Source organism: Rana temporaria, chromosome 4 (assembly GCF_905171775.1).
Source record: "Rana temporaria chromosome 4, aRanTem1.1, whole genome shotgun sequence".
NCBI classification, from domain to species: domain Eukaryota; kingdom Metazoa; phylum Chordata; class Amphibia; order Anura; family Ranidae; genus Rana; species Rana temporaria.
In genome coordinates, this window is record NC_053492.1 from 214,456,619 (window position 1) to 214,473,392 (window position 16,774).

The 16,774-nt window shown below is 46.5% G+C and overlaps 1 protein-coding gene across 2 annotated transcripts in view; it reads left to right on the forward strand.

Annotated features, from left to right (window-relative positions):
• Window positions 1-16,774, forward strand: part of FBXO9 (F-box protein 9) — a 62,220-nt gene that overhangs the window by 23,953 nt on the left and 21,493 nt on the right. For both annotated transcript variants that reach the window (XM_040349821.1, XM_040349822.1), the window contains 3 exons: window positions 3,380-3,473; window positions 4,577-4,707; window positions 7,238-7,352. In XM_040349821.1, coding sequence (XP_040205755.1) covers window positions 3,380-3,473; window positions 4,577-4,707; window positions 7,238-7,352 — 340 coding nt within the window. The remainder of the gene's footprint in view (window positions 1-3,379; window positions 3,474-4,576; window positions 4,708-7,237; window positions 7,353-16,774) is intronic.

Genomic DNA, 16,774 nt, shown 5'->3' on the forward strand with positions numbered 1-16,774 from the left:
TTTTTTATAACCTAACCTTGCAACCTAACCCTGCTTTAAACTTCTCCACAGCTTTATGTCTGGTGTGTTTCTTGGCCTTCATGATGCTGTTTGTTCGCTAAGGTTCTCTTAAAAAAAACTCTGAGGGCTTCACAGAACAGCTGTATTTATACTGAGATTAAATTACACACAGGTGAACTCTACTAATTGGGTGACTTCTGAAGGCAATTGGTTCCACTGGATTTGGAGTATCAGAGTAAAGGGGGCTGAATACAAATGCAAGCCACATATTTCAGATATTTATCTGTAAAAAGAAATTAAAAACCATTCATCATTTTCCTTCCACTTCACAATTTTATGTCCCACTTTGTGTTGGTCTATCACATAAAATACATTTATGTTTTCAGTTGCAACGTGACAAAATGTGGAACATTTCAAGAGGTATGAATACTTTTTCAAAGCACTGCGTGTGTATCCGTATATATATGTAATGTATAATTTGTTGGTGGTGTGGGGAGGAGATGAGCAGTACTTAAGAACACTGAAGGCACTACTTACAATAGGAATAAGCAGACTGATTTCTAATCTGATCAGTTATTCTCCTATAGATAGCAGAGATTTTTTTCCCTGGTTCTCTTGTTTAAGGGTTAGTTCGCCATTACCTCCTTATGTGTTGCAGTGTTTTTAATAAATGAACATACTGTGCTCTGTTTTGTACATAAATGCTTACTTTTTGTATATGCCCTTTTCCATCCTGCAGATGGCAGGATATACACAGAGTTGAATGTGCAGCCCCAGAAATGTACTTAGCTTTATTCCCTACTCGCAAATGCGCATTCTGCAGTCTCATTCTTGCAAAACACTAAGCTGCAAGAGTGGAGCGTGCCTGTGTGGGTATGGAACAAAGTGTTCATTACTGAGTTGCCGGGGCCAAGTATGTAATGCGGAGTATGTCCTACCATCTGCAGAATCTGCCATCCTACCATCTGCAGAATGGGTAGGGGTGGACTATTGTATGAGCATCCTAAAAAGTAGGCATTTATTTACAAAATGGAGCACAGCGTGTTCATGTAAAGAGTTTGTAAAGTCAAGATGTTTTTTATTTAAAAAAAAAAAAAACGTTATACTTGCCTGCTCTGTGCAAGAGCGGCCCTGATCCTCCTCTTCTGGGTTCCCCCGCTGTCGATTCTCGCTCCTCCTCTTCTCAGCATGCCACCATAGAGAATTTCTCCTCATTGTGGCACACCTGTGGGATCAGTCCTGAGCCACACTGCCGGTGTATATTAGAGCTGCACGATTAATCGTAAATTAATCGCGATCTCGATTCACCCCTCCCCCCCCCCCTTCCGACGATCTCCAGGCCAGATGACCCGCGACTTTCGCGTGCGGCCATAGGAAAGTCCCCGGCTTCGGCCTAGCTCCGGAGCGGTGGCCATCTTGGTACACCCAGCGGCGGCTGTCTCGTCAGGAAGTGACGTTTCGTTGCCGTCATCTTGCTCCACCCCACGCTCCTGTACTGTAATGTTAGTTAGAAGGGGGGCAAGCGGACATCTTGTTGCACCCAACAGAGTAATAACTTTCACAGTTATTTTCAACACAAAACGGAGCTTATATGCTTAAATAAAGTATATGAAAATCTGACAGACCGTTTACATGTTAAATTTTAAAAGCAGCAGCAAACCTTACATGCTTGCTAATGTGACAGAATACCTCTGATTTTCACATTTAGTTAAATGTGAAAATCAGAGGTGTTCTTTTACATTAGCAAGCATGTAAGGTCAGCAGGTTTGCTGCGGCTTTTAAAATTTAACATGTAAATAGTACGTCAGATTTACATATACTGGGCCAGATCCACAAAGAACTTGCAGCGGCGTATCTATTGATACGCCGCGTAAGTTCTACGATGCGCCGTCGTATCTTTGTATTGTATCCACAAAACAAGATACGCCTGAATGTGGGCTAGATCCGACTACCGTACGTCTTAGTACGCCGTCGAATCTTAGGTGCATATTTACGCTGGCCGCTAGGTGGCGCTTCCGTTGATTTCCGCGTTGAGTATGCAAATTAGCTAGATACGCCGTTTCCCAAACGTATGTCCGCCCGGCGCATTTTTTTATGTTGTTTACGTAAGGCTTTTTTCGGCGTAACGTTACCCCTGCCTCTATGAGGTGTACGCAATGTTAGGTATGGACGTAGGGACAGCGTAGAATTTTCCGTTGTTTGCGTAAATCGTTCGCGAATAGGGCTTTGCGTAAGTTACGTTCACGTCGAAAGCATTGACTATTTGCGACGTGATTTCGCGCATGCGCACTGGGATACGTCCACGGACGGCGCATGTGTCGTTCGTAAGAAGCGTCAATTACGTGGGGTCATACCAGATTACCATACAACACGCCCACTCCAGGCCCGGCAGCCGCCAAGAAGTCTCCCGCGCCTGACGACATTGACGCTCCAGCCACTCACAGCGCTGGAGCGGCGATACCCGGAAGACACGCCGAGGCAAGATGACATCTCCCTCGGCGTGGACCAGGTAAGTTCCCTATGACTCGTTCCAAGGTAAGTATTTCATAATGAGCTAGTATGCGGTGCATACTAGCTCATTATGGCTTTTGCCTTTCAGGTAGGTTTAAAAAAAAAAACAAGAACGGGGTTTACTACCACTTTAAATAGAAAACAATTGAGAATCTTGAGGGAATCGTGATCTTCATTTTATGCAAAAGAATCGCGATTCTCATTTTTCCCAGAATCGTGCAGCTCTAGTGTATATAGGCACAGGCAGTGAGACTTGGCCCAACTCTCTCGTCGCAGTATTTGACTGACAGCAGCTATTTGCGGGGCTTGTGGGAGCGGAGATGGGCACAGTGCTGGATCAACATCAGGCTCAGGTAAGTAAACTGGGGGTGGTGATGCACATAATGAAATACTTTTTATCTTAATGCAGGGAATTCATTAAGGTAAATATATTTTAGCTTTACAACCATAAGAACAGTCCAATGCAACTGGTGGTTTTTGGGAAAAGTAAGTGAAGGCGAACTAACCCTTTAAAACTGATTTCTTTGTTTTAGATGGAACCTATACTGCTGATTCACCAATTTCTTATTGGTATCTGAAACCACATTAGTGCAGCACCCGTCTGTAAAAATGGTGATCTGCTAATAGAGATATATGATTACTATCTTACCCTTTCCAAGGATGTTTTTAAGGCGTTCATTCTTCATGAATCACATGATTTGCGACCACATGACTGTAGGCGTGTTTGTACTGCTCTAATTTTTATAGATAGAGCAAAGTTCTCTTTTTTACCTCCCAGGAAGTATTTGCTGTACACAATGTAGTCTTTATACAGAAAGGTAAGACTTGGGCATGTGTTAACACAACTTTTTTTTTTTTTTTTTAACAGCTATCAAGTTTTACCGCCAAGCCATGCAGCTTGTGCCTGACATTGAGTTTAAAATAAATTACAACTGGTCCCCTGACGGAGAAGGGAAAAACTTGTATGTATCAAGAACACAGCTGTATCTGTTTTTGTCATGAAGTCTTTATGATGCTGTTTTTTCCGGTGTCAGTGAAATATATCCTGTTCAACACTGTTGTGTTCATAACACATGTAATTCTGTCTTACAAAGTGATTTAAAGGAGAAGTTGGGGAATTAAAAAAAAAACATAGACAACAGCACTAGCCAAGGCCACACTGGTGTGTCTTCCCAGAACTATGCTTGTCCCGTCCTGCTGCCTTTGTGTATTGGCAGGGCGAGAGGCGGTTAAGGAAAACGAAACTGTGAAGTTCTCAGTGTAGAAGAACAGGGGTCGGACCTCATGTTCAGCAAATCACAGATCCCCTCTGCGCTGTCTAAAGCAGAGGTCTCGAACTGGCGGCCCTCCAGCTGTTGCAAAACTACAATTCCCATGAGGCATTGCAAGGCACAAGCATGACTCCCACGCAGAGGCGTGATGGGACTTGTAGTTCCGCAACAACTGGAGGGCCACCAGTTTGAGACCCCTGGTCTAAAGCATTAGCTTTGCTGTGTTAGCAGTGTATATTTATTGCACTCTGAACTGCTATAGAGTAAAATGAATGCCTACAATCAAAAGGTGCCAGTTTCTTCTCGGCTAAAACCTTATGGGACAGCTGATTTCATTATGGAAATTATTATTATTGCTATCACATCTATGCATACTGGTCCCATTTAGTATGCTCATTGTGCTAACAGCTCTGTGGTGCCTGTCTTTGATTTAGGAATAGTTAATGTCAACATCAGTGGCACATATTGTCTCAGGTTGACATTGCAAACTGTTTTGCAGTGGAGCCCCCATTATTCATTGTTAAATCCCTGCTTCCAACCCACCCTGTCACTTGCAATACAGACACCTTGATGTTACAGGTAAATCACGCATAAAGGTTGTCTTATAATGGACTTTACCATGTGTCTATTTGCTTGGACTTCTTATACTGTTGGTATTGGTTGGTTGTATGTATTGGTTAAAAAAACACCCTTTATCTGTAAAGTAATTGTTTTTCATGTTGTTTTGAGTGGCTGGGTGGCAGAAAACGATGGCAGTTCCTGTTTTATTTACAAACAGCTGTTTGTACTTGCAGTATGGAAGATGCCAACGATGATAGCAAGATGGCTGACTTACTAGCCTACTTCCAGCAGCAGCTATCATTTCAAGAGTCTGCGCTCAAGTTGTGTCAGCCAGAGTATGATGTTACTCAGACTCATATTTCAGGTATGCTTGTACATTTCTTTCAGTTTTTATCTATTTTGTGTGTAAAACACAGACGTTAGAAATGTAAATAAAAGACTATGGTCCAGATTCACAGAGAGCGGGCGCACATTACGCCGCCGTACCGCAAACAAATGTACGCCGCAGAGAGACAAGCATGGAATTCAGGAAGCCAGTGCTCCCCACGCTGCGTCGACGTAGCATAGGTTTTGAAGGCGCAGGCCGGCGTAGGTGGAAGTGGGTTTGACCCATGCAAATGAGGCCTGACCCCCCATGCAAATGATGGTCCGAGCGCCAGACAAGTACATTTAACGAACTGCGCATGCATCGTGCCATGGACGCATTCCCATGCGCATGCTCACAACCATGTCGGAAGAACTGCCTAAGATACGCCGGATCACTGCCTACGCCATAAACGTATCCTACGCCCAGCCAGACTCACGTCCAACGTAAAATACGCCGGATTGTTTTCCTTGGTGCAGACCTTTGCATGTCTGCTGCTGGGTTGCACCTCCTTTATGGGGCTTAACTTAACGCCGGACGTCCAACTTACGCGCACATCACGTAGCCTGCGTCGGCACACGTACGTTCGTGAATCGCCGTATTTTCCTCATTTGCATATTTGAATGGCTGATGAATGGAAGCGCCACCATGCATCCAGCCTAAATTTGCGCCCACCCTACGCCGGCGTAGGCAAGATACGTCGGCGGGATTAAGCCTGTTTTTAGGCTTATCTTAGTTTGTGGGTACGGCGCACAGATACGACGGTGCACATTTGCACTTACGTCGGCGTATATTGTTCTATGTCGGCGCAAGTGCTTTGTGAATCCGGGCCTATGTGTCTGCACAAACCTATATGTTTTCAGCATTTTTTATCCACTTTCACCATTCAGTAATTCCTCATTGAAAGTAATGAAAAGGGCCTCTTGCACACTGCAGCTTGAAAAGGCTCAGTACAGCTCTTTTTTTTTTTAACTGAACTAACATTGATTGTAATGCAAACAAGCGCCGTGCATTCTTCAGTGGGAAAAAAATGGAAATATATGCTTTTTGAGTCAGTAAATTACGCCCTTATGCGCACGAATGCACACAAATGGACTCAACTTCCCATTTGCATATTGCGCAGAAAGAACGCGAAAATACGTTTTTACGCATTCGTGCGAAAAGACGTGAGTGTGTGTGCGCGCGAAAGCATGTACGCGCAAACACATAAAAAAAGTATGGTGCTCAAACAGGAGTATCATGTGCAAAAGGTAAAATGCTGAGGATAGAACTTTTCTTATAGCACTTTTTAGTTCTCACAAGTTCTAGAAACCAGGTAAACCATTATAAGTTGTTTGGGCCAGATTCACAAAAGAGATACGACGCCGTATCTCTGTGATCTGGCCGTCCTAACTATGCGACTGATTCATAGAATCAGTTACGCATAGCTAGCCCTAAGATCCGACAGGTGTAATTGAATTACACTGTCGGATCTTAAGGATGCTATTCTAGGCCGGCCGCTAGGTGGCGAGGCCATTGCGGTCGTTGTAGAATATGCAAATGACTAGTTACGGCGATTCCCGAACGTCCGCGCTGCCCGTCGATCTAACTTTACGTTGTTTCCGTCAAGATACGCCGCGTAAAATTAGGGCTGAGCCCTTAAGTATGGCCGTCGTTCCCGCGTCGAAATTTTAAAAACAACGTCGTTTGCGTAAGTCGTCCGTGAATGGCGCTGGATGCCATTTACGTTAACGTCTAAAGAAATTACGTCCGTGCGACGTCATTTAGCGCAATGCACGTCGGGTAATTTTCCTGACTGAGCATGTGCAGTACGTTCGGCGCGGGAATGCGCCTAATTTAAATGGTGCCCGCCCCATTTGAATTAGGCGGGCTTGCGCCGATCGGATTTACGTTACACCGCCGCAAGTTTACAGGTAAGAGCTTTGAGAATCAGGCACTTACGCTGTAAACCTGTGGCGGTGTAACGTAAATGGCATACGTTACGCTGCCGTGGAGCAACGTAAATGTATCAGAATCTGTCCCTTTGTTCTTAAAATAAGAACTTCAGGCGAACCTGAAAAGTCTAAATGAAAAGCCTGATGTGTAAGACATCTTATGTTATATCTGCTTGTTTGTATTTGGAAAAAGAATTAATGTCTGAATGTCATGAGCTACTCATGTAGCCATTATAGACCACAGAGTTTTACTAGTGATCTATTCAGTAACGTCTGTGAAAAGGAGCGCACACAGCTCTGACTAACCTTCAAAGTCACTGACAAAGCTTCCAGTCAACCAAAAAGGAACTGCAAGGGGTCATAATCTGGCATTCATACAATTATTATTAGCTAATACTATCCTGACAAGAATTTCTGTTTACGAACTACTGTAAGATACTAAAATTATCCTCAGTGGAAAAAATGTTTGTATTCGTCTACTTGTAGTCATGAAATATATATTCCAGAGTTAAGCACCAGTGGTATAATCTTGGATCATCCAGGAAATATCTGGAAACAGATGCTTCAAGTTGAAATATTTGCTTTCTGTTTTTCAGAGCTCCCTATGGAGGTGCTGATGTATGTTTTCCGTTGGGTGGTTTCCAGTGAGCTTGATCTACGATCATTAGAGCAATTGTCCTTGGTCTGCAAGGGCTTTTATATTTGTGCAAGGTATTACAGTCTGTTCTGTTGGATTAACATACATGGCTTACCTAAATGATAAAAATGTGTTGTAAATATATATGCTGAGTATTGATTTTACCATTCATTGTTCCACACTGTTAGGTAGATTCACAAAGAGTTAGGCCGGCTTATCAGTAGATAAGCCGACCTAACTCTGAATCTACGCCGGCGTTTGTTTAAGCGTATGCTCAAACAGATATACGCTTAAACAAAGCTAAGATAGGCCGGCTTGTGCCGTTCTATCTTAGCTTGCAATTTTTTGGATGGCCGCTAGGTGGCGCTTCCATTGCGGCCGGCGTAGATTATGTAAATGAGCTTTCTTTATCGTTGCATCACGGGACACAGAGCGGCATTCATTACTATATGGGTTATATGGAGTACCTTCAGGTGTTGACACTGGCAATCTCAAACAGGAAATGCCCCTCCCTATATAACCCCCTCCCATAGGAGTACCTCAGTTTTTACGCCAGTGTCTTAGGTGTTGGTCATGGTTTAGCTTGCCTCCGCATCCTTGGGATTAGGTGAGCTAACCGGTTCTGTCCAAAGGCCTCAGCGCTAAAGTGGTCAGTAACCGGACCCCAAACCCTTGGGGTATAGCCCATAATGCTTTTCTTTTTAGAGAGCTGGACCCTGGGCCCAGGACTTAGAAACCTTTGGGTGCCTAATGTTTTCTGTTGCCAGAGTGCTATATGGGCCCAGGACAGTGGATCCTTCATAGGAACCCAGGGCCTGAAGGTCTAGACATCCCCACGGAGATGGGGGAAGATTGGGCCTCTTGCTTGGCAAAGTCCTGCGGCATGGAGCAGGTAAGTGAGGGGAAAACTTGCGGAACTTGGTTCTTAGCAGGTTTTTTCTGGGGGGTCACAGGGGACATGCCTAAAGTTATGCGCTGCATCTGGCAAACTAGTCACATATCTTAATGATAGGATGGCTCTATGTGTATTTTTTCCCCATAAGAAGTGACCTCCCTTGTAGTGTTGGAAAAGCATTGAGTGGGGCCTGTGTAATATAAAGTGTAGGTGTGTGTCAGAGAGCTATGCTTACCTGCAAGCCTCCAGGCGATGCTCCATCAGTCTTCCTCCTCAGAGCCTGCAAGCAGGCAGAACGCTGACCTCCTCGTGGTTCCAGCTGGAGCAGAGAGGCTCCCCTCCCCCCAACCCCCCCCCCTATTCGCGCCGTTCAGCTGAGGGGGGAAGGGCGGGTCAGTGGTTTAAGGAAGGGGCGGCCCTTCCTTTTTCGTTCCAAACAGCTCATTCAATACATTGGAACTGGGGAGGAAAGACCAGAGCGGCAGCACGGGGCGCCGAGGACACACAGTGGCCAGAAAGAATATTGCAGTCTTCAGAAGACTGTTTTCAAGCCTAGAAATAGGCTGTTTCTTTTCCATCTCATAGTTTTTTCTTGCAATACTACTCAGGGGGACAGAAGGCTTTTTCTTTCCTGGATTTGAAACAAGAACAAAAAAAGATTGAAAAAAAAAAAAAAAAAAAGGTCATCTAGGGAAGAGGAAGCATTTTTTTGTTCCCCAAACAGGTGTTTGGGCAATTAACTTTTATAGTTCCAAGTACCAATAAGTGGCAGGTGTACCTCGGTATTGTACCATGGCATCCGGGTCAGAGGGTACAAGAGGTGGGGATTCCCCCAGAGAGTCTGAGGTCTCGGACAAAGCTATGCCGCTGCTTTCCCCAAAGGGAGCCTTGGGGCCATCGGGATCTGGGGCTGGAGCTGGCGCGGGTCAGTCCAACCCTAAGATGGTCACGGACGAGGTATTACTCACCTCTTTAAGAGAGATGGAGAAAAGAATGGGAAAAATGATAGCCACAGCTATGCGGGGCAGTAAACGGAGTAGATCTCCGTCGCCCGAGCGTGGACCCTCAGAAGAGGAGGTCCTTTCCTCAGGGGAATTGGACGACCTCTTGGACAAGGACCAAGTAGGTTCAGGGATCGAAGATCCGGATACAGAGGAGTCTGAAGCAGTCTCCCAAGGGGAGAGCTGGTGGATTCAAGCCTTAACGGACTTGGTCCATAATGCATTCAACTTGCCAGTACCAGATCTCCAAGTATCTACGGTTTCAGCTTTGGGCTCACTGAGGGCGCCTCAAAGCAATGCAGTGTTTCCGATCCACCCTCTATTAGAGGGAGTTTTGTTCCAAGATTGGAACAAGCCAGATAAAATCTTCTTACCACCTAAAAGATTCTCTGCCCTATATCCTATGGAAGAAAAATTTTCCAAGAAATGGGCTACTCCTGCAGTGGACGCAGCCATCTCATGTGTTAACAAGTCGTTAACATGCCCTGTAGAAAACATACAGGTATTCAAGGATCCAGTTGATAAACGCTTGGAAGCACTACTTAAGAACTCCTTCACTACTGCAGGGGCAGTAGTACAGCCAGCTGTGGCTGCGATTGGGGTTGCTCAAGCGTTATCGGATCAAATTAAGCAGATGCTTAAACTTATTCCTGCCCAGCAGGCAGAAGAATTTTCGGATGTCCCTAAGGCCATATGTTTTACGGTAGACGCAATTAAGGATTCTGTCCAGCAAGCGTCACGTTTATCGTTATCCCTTATCCATATGAGAAGACTCTTATGGTTAAAAAGCTGGGAGGCCGAGCCCCCATGCAAGAAGCTCCTGGTAGGGTTCCCCTTCCATGGAGGACGACTCTTCGGAGAAGACCTAGATAAATACATTCAAACCATTTCAAACGGCAAAAGTACTCTCTTGCCAACTAAGAAGACGTTTCAGGGGCCTGCGTTTAAACGACAGTACTCCCCTGGGCAGGGGCCCTCTAATGCCAAACAGTATCGACGGCCTCCTGCGAAAGCAAACTTCGGCTTCAACAGCAAGTCTCAAGGACAGGCTGCTAGAGGCAGAAAGCAGTGGTTTCGCAAACCAGCAAAACCAGCCCCCAAGCCAACCTTATGAAGGGGCGCCCCCACCCACGAAGGTCGGGGGAAGGCTGCGACTCTTTTCAGAGGTTTGGGAAGCCAGCATTCCCGACGAGTGGGTACGGTCTTCCGTGGCCACGGGCTACAAATTAGATTTCCTAAAGTTTCCTCCTCCTCATTTCCAGGAGTCGAGGATTCCAAACGATCCGGAGAAAGGAGCCGCATTAATGTCGGCATTAAATCATCTACTTTCCCAGGAAGTAATAGTAGAGGTACCAGTCCTGGAACAGGGGCTAGGTTTCTACTCCAACCTATTCATCATCCCGAAGTCCAATGGAGATGTCAGGCCAATTTTGGACCTAAAGATGGTAAATGCATACCTAAAGATCCGCTCATTTCGGATGGAATCCGTGCGGTCAGCAGCTGCCACACTCCAAAAGGACGACTTCATGGCATCCATAGACATAAAGGATGCCTACCTTCATGTTCCAATTTATCAGCCACATCAAAGATATCTACGCTTCATGGTGGCTTCGCGTCACTTCCAATTCGTGGCGCTTCCCTTCGGGTTGGCTACGGCCCCCCGGGTGTTCACGAAGGTCCTAGCTCCAATCCTAGCCAAACTAAGGATCCAGGGGGTCACGATCCTAGCATACCTGGACGACCTCCTAGTCATAGATCACTCGTCTCCCGGCTTGGAGCGAGCAGTGGCCCTCACGGTCCAATACCTCGAGAAGTTCGGCTGGGTCCTAAATCGAGAAAAGTCAGCTTTCCTGCCCACAAGGCAGTTGGAATATCTCGGCATGAGATTAGACACAGAACAACAAAGAGTGTTTCTACCTCTGAGGAAGGTCAAAGCCATCAAGGAATTAATCCTACTGGTTCTAAGCAAAAAGGAACCGACTATTCGCCTATGTATGAGATTACTAGGCAAGATGGTGGCCACATTCGAGGCGGTACCATACGCCCAGAGTCACACTCGCATCCTGCAGGCAGCCATCCTGTCAGCATGGAGCAGAAGGCCACAGGCCTTGGATATCCCGTTGCCGCTCTCATCAAGAGTCCGACAAAGTCTGTGTTGGTGGTTAGACCCTCAGAATCTACTGAAAGGGAGATCTTTCAGCCCAGTGGCTTGGAAGATAGTGACCACAGACGCCAGCCTGACAGGCTGGGGAGCAATTTTGGATGGTTGCACTCGCCAAGGTACTTGGGCAAAGCTAGAGAAGCAATTACCCATCAACATCTTGGAGCTCAGAGCTGCTCGACTAGCCCTCAGGGCTTGGACGTCAAAATTGCAGGGGTTCCCGGTGAGAATTCAATCAGACAATGCCACGGCCGTGGCATACATAAATCACCAAGGGGGAACCAGGAGTCAAGCCGCTCAGAGAGAGGTGAGCTTGATTCTCCTATGGGCAGAGGTTCATGTGCCCTGCATATCGGCAATATTCATTCCCGGAGTGGACAACTTTCAGGCGGACTTCTTAAGCCGCCAGACTCTATGGCCGGGGGAATGGTCTCTGCATCCACAAATCTTTCAAGCACTCTGCCAAAGATGGGGAGTGCCGGACGTGGATATCATGGCATCGAGACTCAACAAGAAGCTAGACAAGTTCATGTCCCGCTCAAGGGATCCGATGGCCTGCGGAACCGATGCGCTGGTTTGCCCTTGGCATCAGTTCAAACTTCTTTATGCGTTTCCCCCGCTCCAGTTACTACCCCGCCTGCTGCGCAGGATCAGGCTGGAGCACATACCAGTTATCCTGGTAGCTCCAGCATGGCCCAGAAGGGCATGGTACTCACTAATTTTAAGGATGGTAGTGGGAGACCCTTGGACTCTTCCTCTACGGCCAGACCTGCTATCGCAAGGTCCGATCCTCCACCCTGCCTTACGGCATCTAAATTTGACGGCCTGGAAGCTGAATCCCTGATTCTCAGGGGTAGAGGTCTGTCTCAGAAAGTAATCTCTACCCTAATCAGAGCCAGGAAACCGGTCTCTAGGGTGATTTATTACAGGGTCTGGAAGGCCTATGTAGGCTGGTGTGAGTCCAAGCTATGGCTTCCTCGCAAATTCACCATTGATAGAGTTTTAAGTTTTCTCCAGCTAGGAGTGGATAAAGGATTGGCATTAAGCACAATCAAGGGACAGATTTCTGCTCTGTCAGTGTGGTTTCAGCGGCCGCTGGCCACCCACTCGCTGGTTAAGACCTTCCTTCAAGGGGTCTTGCGTATTAAACCTCCAGTTAAATCCCCGCTTTGCCCGTGGGATTTAAATCTTGTTCTGTCAAGTTTACAGAAACAACCGTTTGAGCCGTTGGCTGAAATTCCTTTGGTTTTACTGACAAGGAAGTTAGTATTTTTGGTCGCCATAGTTTCCGCAAGAAGAGTATCGGAACTGGCGGCCTTATCCTGTAAGGAACCATATCTTATTTTTCATAAGGACAGGGTCGTTCTCCGCCCTCATCCTTCCTTCCTACCGAAGGTTATATCCAGTTTTCATTTGAACCAGGATCTGGTATTACCATCCTTCTTCCCTAAACCTACTTCCAGAAAGGAAGGGTTGCTGCATACCTTGGATATTGTCAGGGCCATGAAGGCCTATCTTAAAGCTACAAAGAAGATCCGGAAAACAGATGTGCTGTTCATTTTACCGGATGGGCCCAAGAAGGGGCAGGCAGCTGCAAAGTCCACCATTTCTAGGTGGATTAAGCAATTAATCACTCAGGCCTACGGCTTGAAGGGGTTGCCTCCTCCAGTATCATAAAGGCTCATTCTACTAGGGCCATGGGCGCCTCCTGGGCAGCACACCACCAGATCTCTATGGCTCAAGTTTGCAAGGCGGCAACCTGGTCTTCTGTCCACACGTTTACAAAATTCTACCAGTTGGACGTAAGAAGGAATTCTGATACAGCCTTTGGGCAGGCAGTGCTGCAGGCTGCAGTTTGAGACCCTCGGATTCCGGGGGCTCCTCTTTTTTTTTGAGTTAAATTTAAAAATGTAAGATTATTTTTCTCAACTAAGTTGGATTTATTATGATTTGAGTATATCTCTAAATTAAATCCTTTTGTCTTGGAGATGTTCTCCCTCCCCTCATTGTAAGCATTGCTTTGGGACATCCCATATAGTAATGAATGCCGCTCTGTGTCCCGTGATGTAACGATAAAGAAAAAGAGATTTTTAATACAGCTTACCTGTAAAATCTTTTTCTTGGAGTACATCACGGGACACAGAGCTCCCACCCCTCTTTTGGGGACCATTTTGGGAGGCATACTGCTTGCTACAAAACTGAGGTACTCCTCCTATGGGAGGGGGTTATATAGGGAGGGGCATTTCCTGTTTGAGATTGCCAGTGTCAACACCTGAAGGTACTCCATATAACCCATATAGTAATGAATGCCGCTCTGTGTCCCGTGATGTACTCCAAGAAAAAGATTTTACAGGTAAGCTGTATTAAAAATCTCTTTTTTACGCCGATTCCCGAACGTACGCGAGCCCCTATGTGGTGGAATAACAATGTTAAAGTATGGCCGCCGTTCCCGCCGCGAGGTTCGAATTTTTTACGTCGTTTGCATAAGTTGTCCGCGAATCGGGAGTTGCGTCGTTTACGTCCGCGTCAAAATCAATAGGCCCGTACGGCGTACTTAGCCGCAATGCGCCCTGGGAAATGTAGGCGCCCGGCGCATGCGCAGTGAGAAATAACATCAAAAAACGTGAGGTCAAGCCTCATTGGCATTAAACACGCCCCCCCAACCCATTTGAATTAGGCGCCCTTACGCCCGCCGTGTTTACACTACGCTGCCCTAAGTAAGGAGGTAAGTGCTTTCTGAATCATGTACTTTCCTCTCTTACTTAAGGCGGCGTAGTGTAAACACGCTAGGCTACGCCGACCTTAATTTTAGGCGCCCCTACGTGAATCTACCTATGTGTCTCTCTATGGAGGCGGCCATCTTGGTAAGGGCAGATTGTCAGATTCTCTAACAAAAAAAAAACATTGAACACAGTAGTGACATGACCAAATCTCCAGAGACTAGCAATCAGTCAGCCGTGCCTTACATTTCACAGTGCAGGTATTCAACTGTGGGGCGGTAGGCACCCTCACATACCAGGCAGTGCACTGCTGATTTTCAGGAGGAATTCATGTAAAAAAAGGAAAATGTTCAGGTACTGTTTAGGCACAATAAATATCTCCTGCATTTTCCCTATACCAGTGTTTCCCAAACATTTTTCAGTCAAGGCACCCTTTAAAAATCATGGCGAATCCTGAGGCACTCTCCAAAATTATAGATAGTCTTAAAGGGGTTGTAAAGCAATTTCTTTTTTTTTTAACATAATAAGTAGAGGTAGACCGATATGGGTTTTTCTCTGGCCGATGCCGATGCCGATATTTGAAAATCGGGGCGGCCGATATTTTAGGCCGATTTTTTTTTTCTCCCTCATCTCAAAAAACCTAGGGTGGAGAGGAAATAATTGTTTAGGGTGGAGAGGTGGGGTGCAGCCTGTCAGTGCCCACCAGTGCAGCCCATCAGTGCCACCTCATCAGTGCCCACCAGTGCAGCCCATCAGTGCCACCTCATCAATGCACCAGTGCATCCCATCATTGCCCACCAGCGCATATCACCAGTGCATCACATCAGTGCCAACCAGTGCATCACATTAGTGCCAACCAGTGCATCCCATCAGTGCCCACCAGCGCATATCACCAGTGCATCACATTAGTGCCAGAGAGGTGGCTGTGGAGGAGGGGGGTACAGTGAGGTGGCTCCACAGCCACCTCTCCATATTTATTGTCAAATTTCAGGTGTCCCCATCACTGTGCCCTCTTACACAGGTGTCCCCATCACTGTGCCCTCTTACACAGGTGTCCCCATCACAGTGCCCCTTTACACAGGTGTCCCCATCACAGTGCCCCTTTACACAGGTGTCCCCATCACAGGTGTCCCCATCACAGTGCCCCTTTACACAGGTGTCCCCATCACAGTGCCCCTTTACACAGGTGTCCCCATCACAGTGCCCCTTTACACAGGTGTCCCCATCACAGTGCCCCTTTACACAGGTGTCCCCATCACAGTGCCCCTTTACACAGGTGTCCCCATCACAGTGCCCCTTTATACAGGTGTCCCCATCACAGTGCCCCTTTACACAGGTGTCCCCATCACAGTGCCCCTTTACACAGGTGTCCCCATCACAGTGCCCCTTTACACAGGTGTCCCCATCACAGTGCCCCTTTATACAGGTGTCCCCATCACAGTGCCCCTTTATACAGGTGTCCCCATCACAGTGCCCCTTTATACAGGTGTCCCCATCACAGTGCCCCTTTACACAGGTGTCCCCACCACAGTGCCCCTTTACACAGGTGTCCCCATCACAGTGCCCCTTTACACAGGTGTCCCCATCACAGTGCCCCTTTATACAGGTGTCCCCATCACAGTGCCCCTTTACACAGGTGTCCCCATCACAGTGCCCCTTTACACAGGTGTCCCCATCACAGTGCCCCTTTACACAGGTGTCCCCATCACAGTGCCCCTTTATACAGGTGTTCCCATCACAGTGCCCCTTAACATAAAATGTGCTCATCATTGTTCCCCTTAACATAAAATAAGGGTCACGCTGATGGGCACATTTTATGTTAAGGGGCACTCTGATGGGCACAACAAAACCTGATCCTCATCATAAAATTTGCCCATCAGAGTGCCCCTTAACATACAATATGCCCATCAGCGTACACATTAAAAATATACCCATCAGCGTGCCCCTTAACATAAAAGTTTTTGTTATTAAGGGACACTCTGATGGGCAAATTTTCTGCTAAACTGCACTCTGATGGGCACAACAAAACTTTTATGTTAAGGGGGAACGCTAATGGGTATATTTTTAATGTGTACGCTGATGGGCATATTGTATGTTAAGGGGCACTCTGATGGGCACATTTTATGTTAAGGATCATGTTTTGTTGTGCCCATCAGAGTGCCCCTTAACATAAAATGTGCCCATCAGGGTGACCATTATTTTATGTTAAGGGGTATATTTTTAACGTGTACGCTGATGGGCATATTTTATGTTAAGGGGCACTCTGCTGGGCGCATTTTATTTTAAGTGGCACGCTAATGGGTATATTTTTAATGTGTACGCTAATGGGCATATTTTATATTAAGGGGCACTCTGATGGGCAAAACAAAATGTGTCCATCAGTGTGCCTCTTAAAAAAAAATATGCTCATCAGTGCACACATTAAAAATATACCCATCAGCGTGCCCCTTAAAATAAAATAAAATGCACCCAGCAGAGTGCCCCTTAACATAAAAAAGTGCCCCTCAGTGTTAGTGTTGACAATAAATATATGCCCATTAATAGTGATCAATTAATTAAAAATGCATATGCCACATACCGAATGCAGGGGCGGATGCTGCAAGATAAGCTGGGAACGAGTAGCAGGGGGCGGGGCGCGCACTGGACGTCACGCCTCTACTCGCAAGGAGAGCCAGGAGAAGAACCAGGAACCAATAGCAGCAGGGGGCGGGGCACGCAA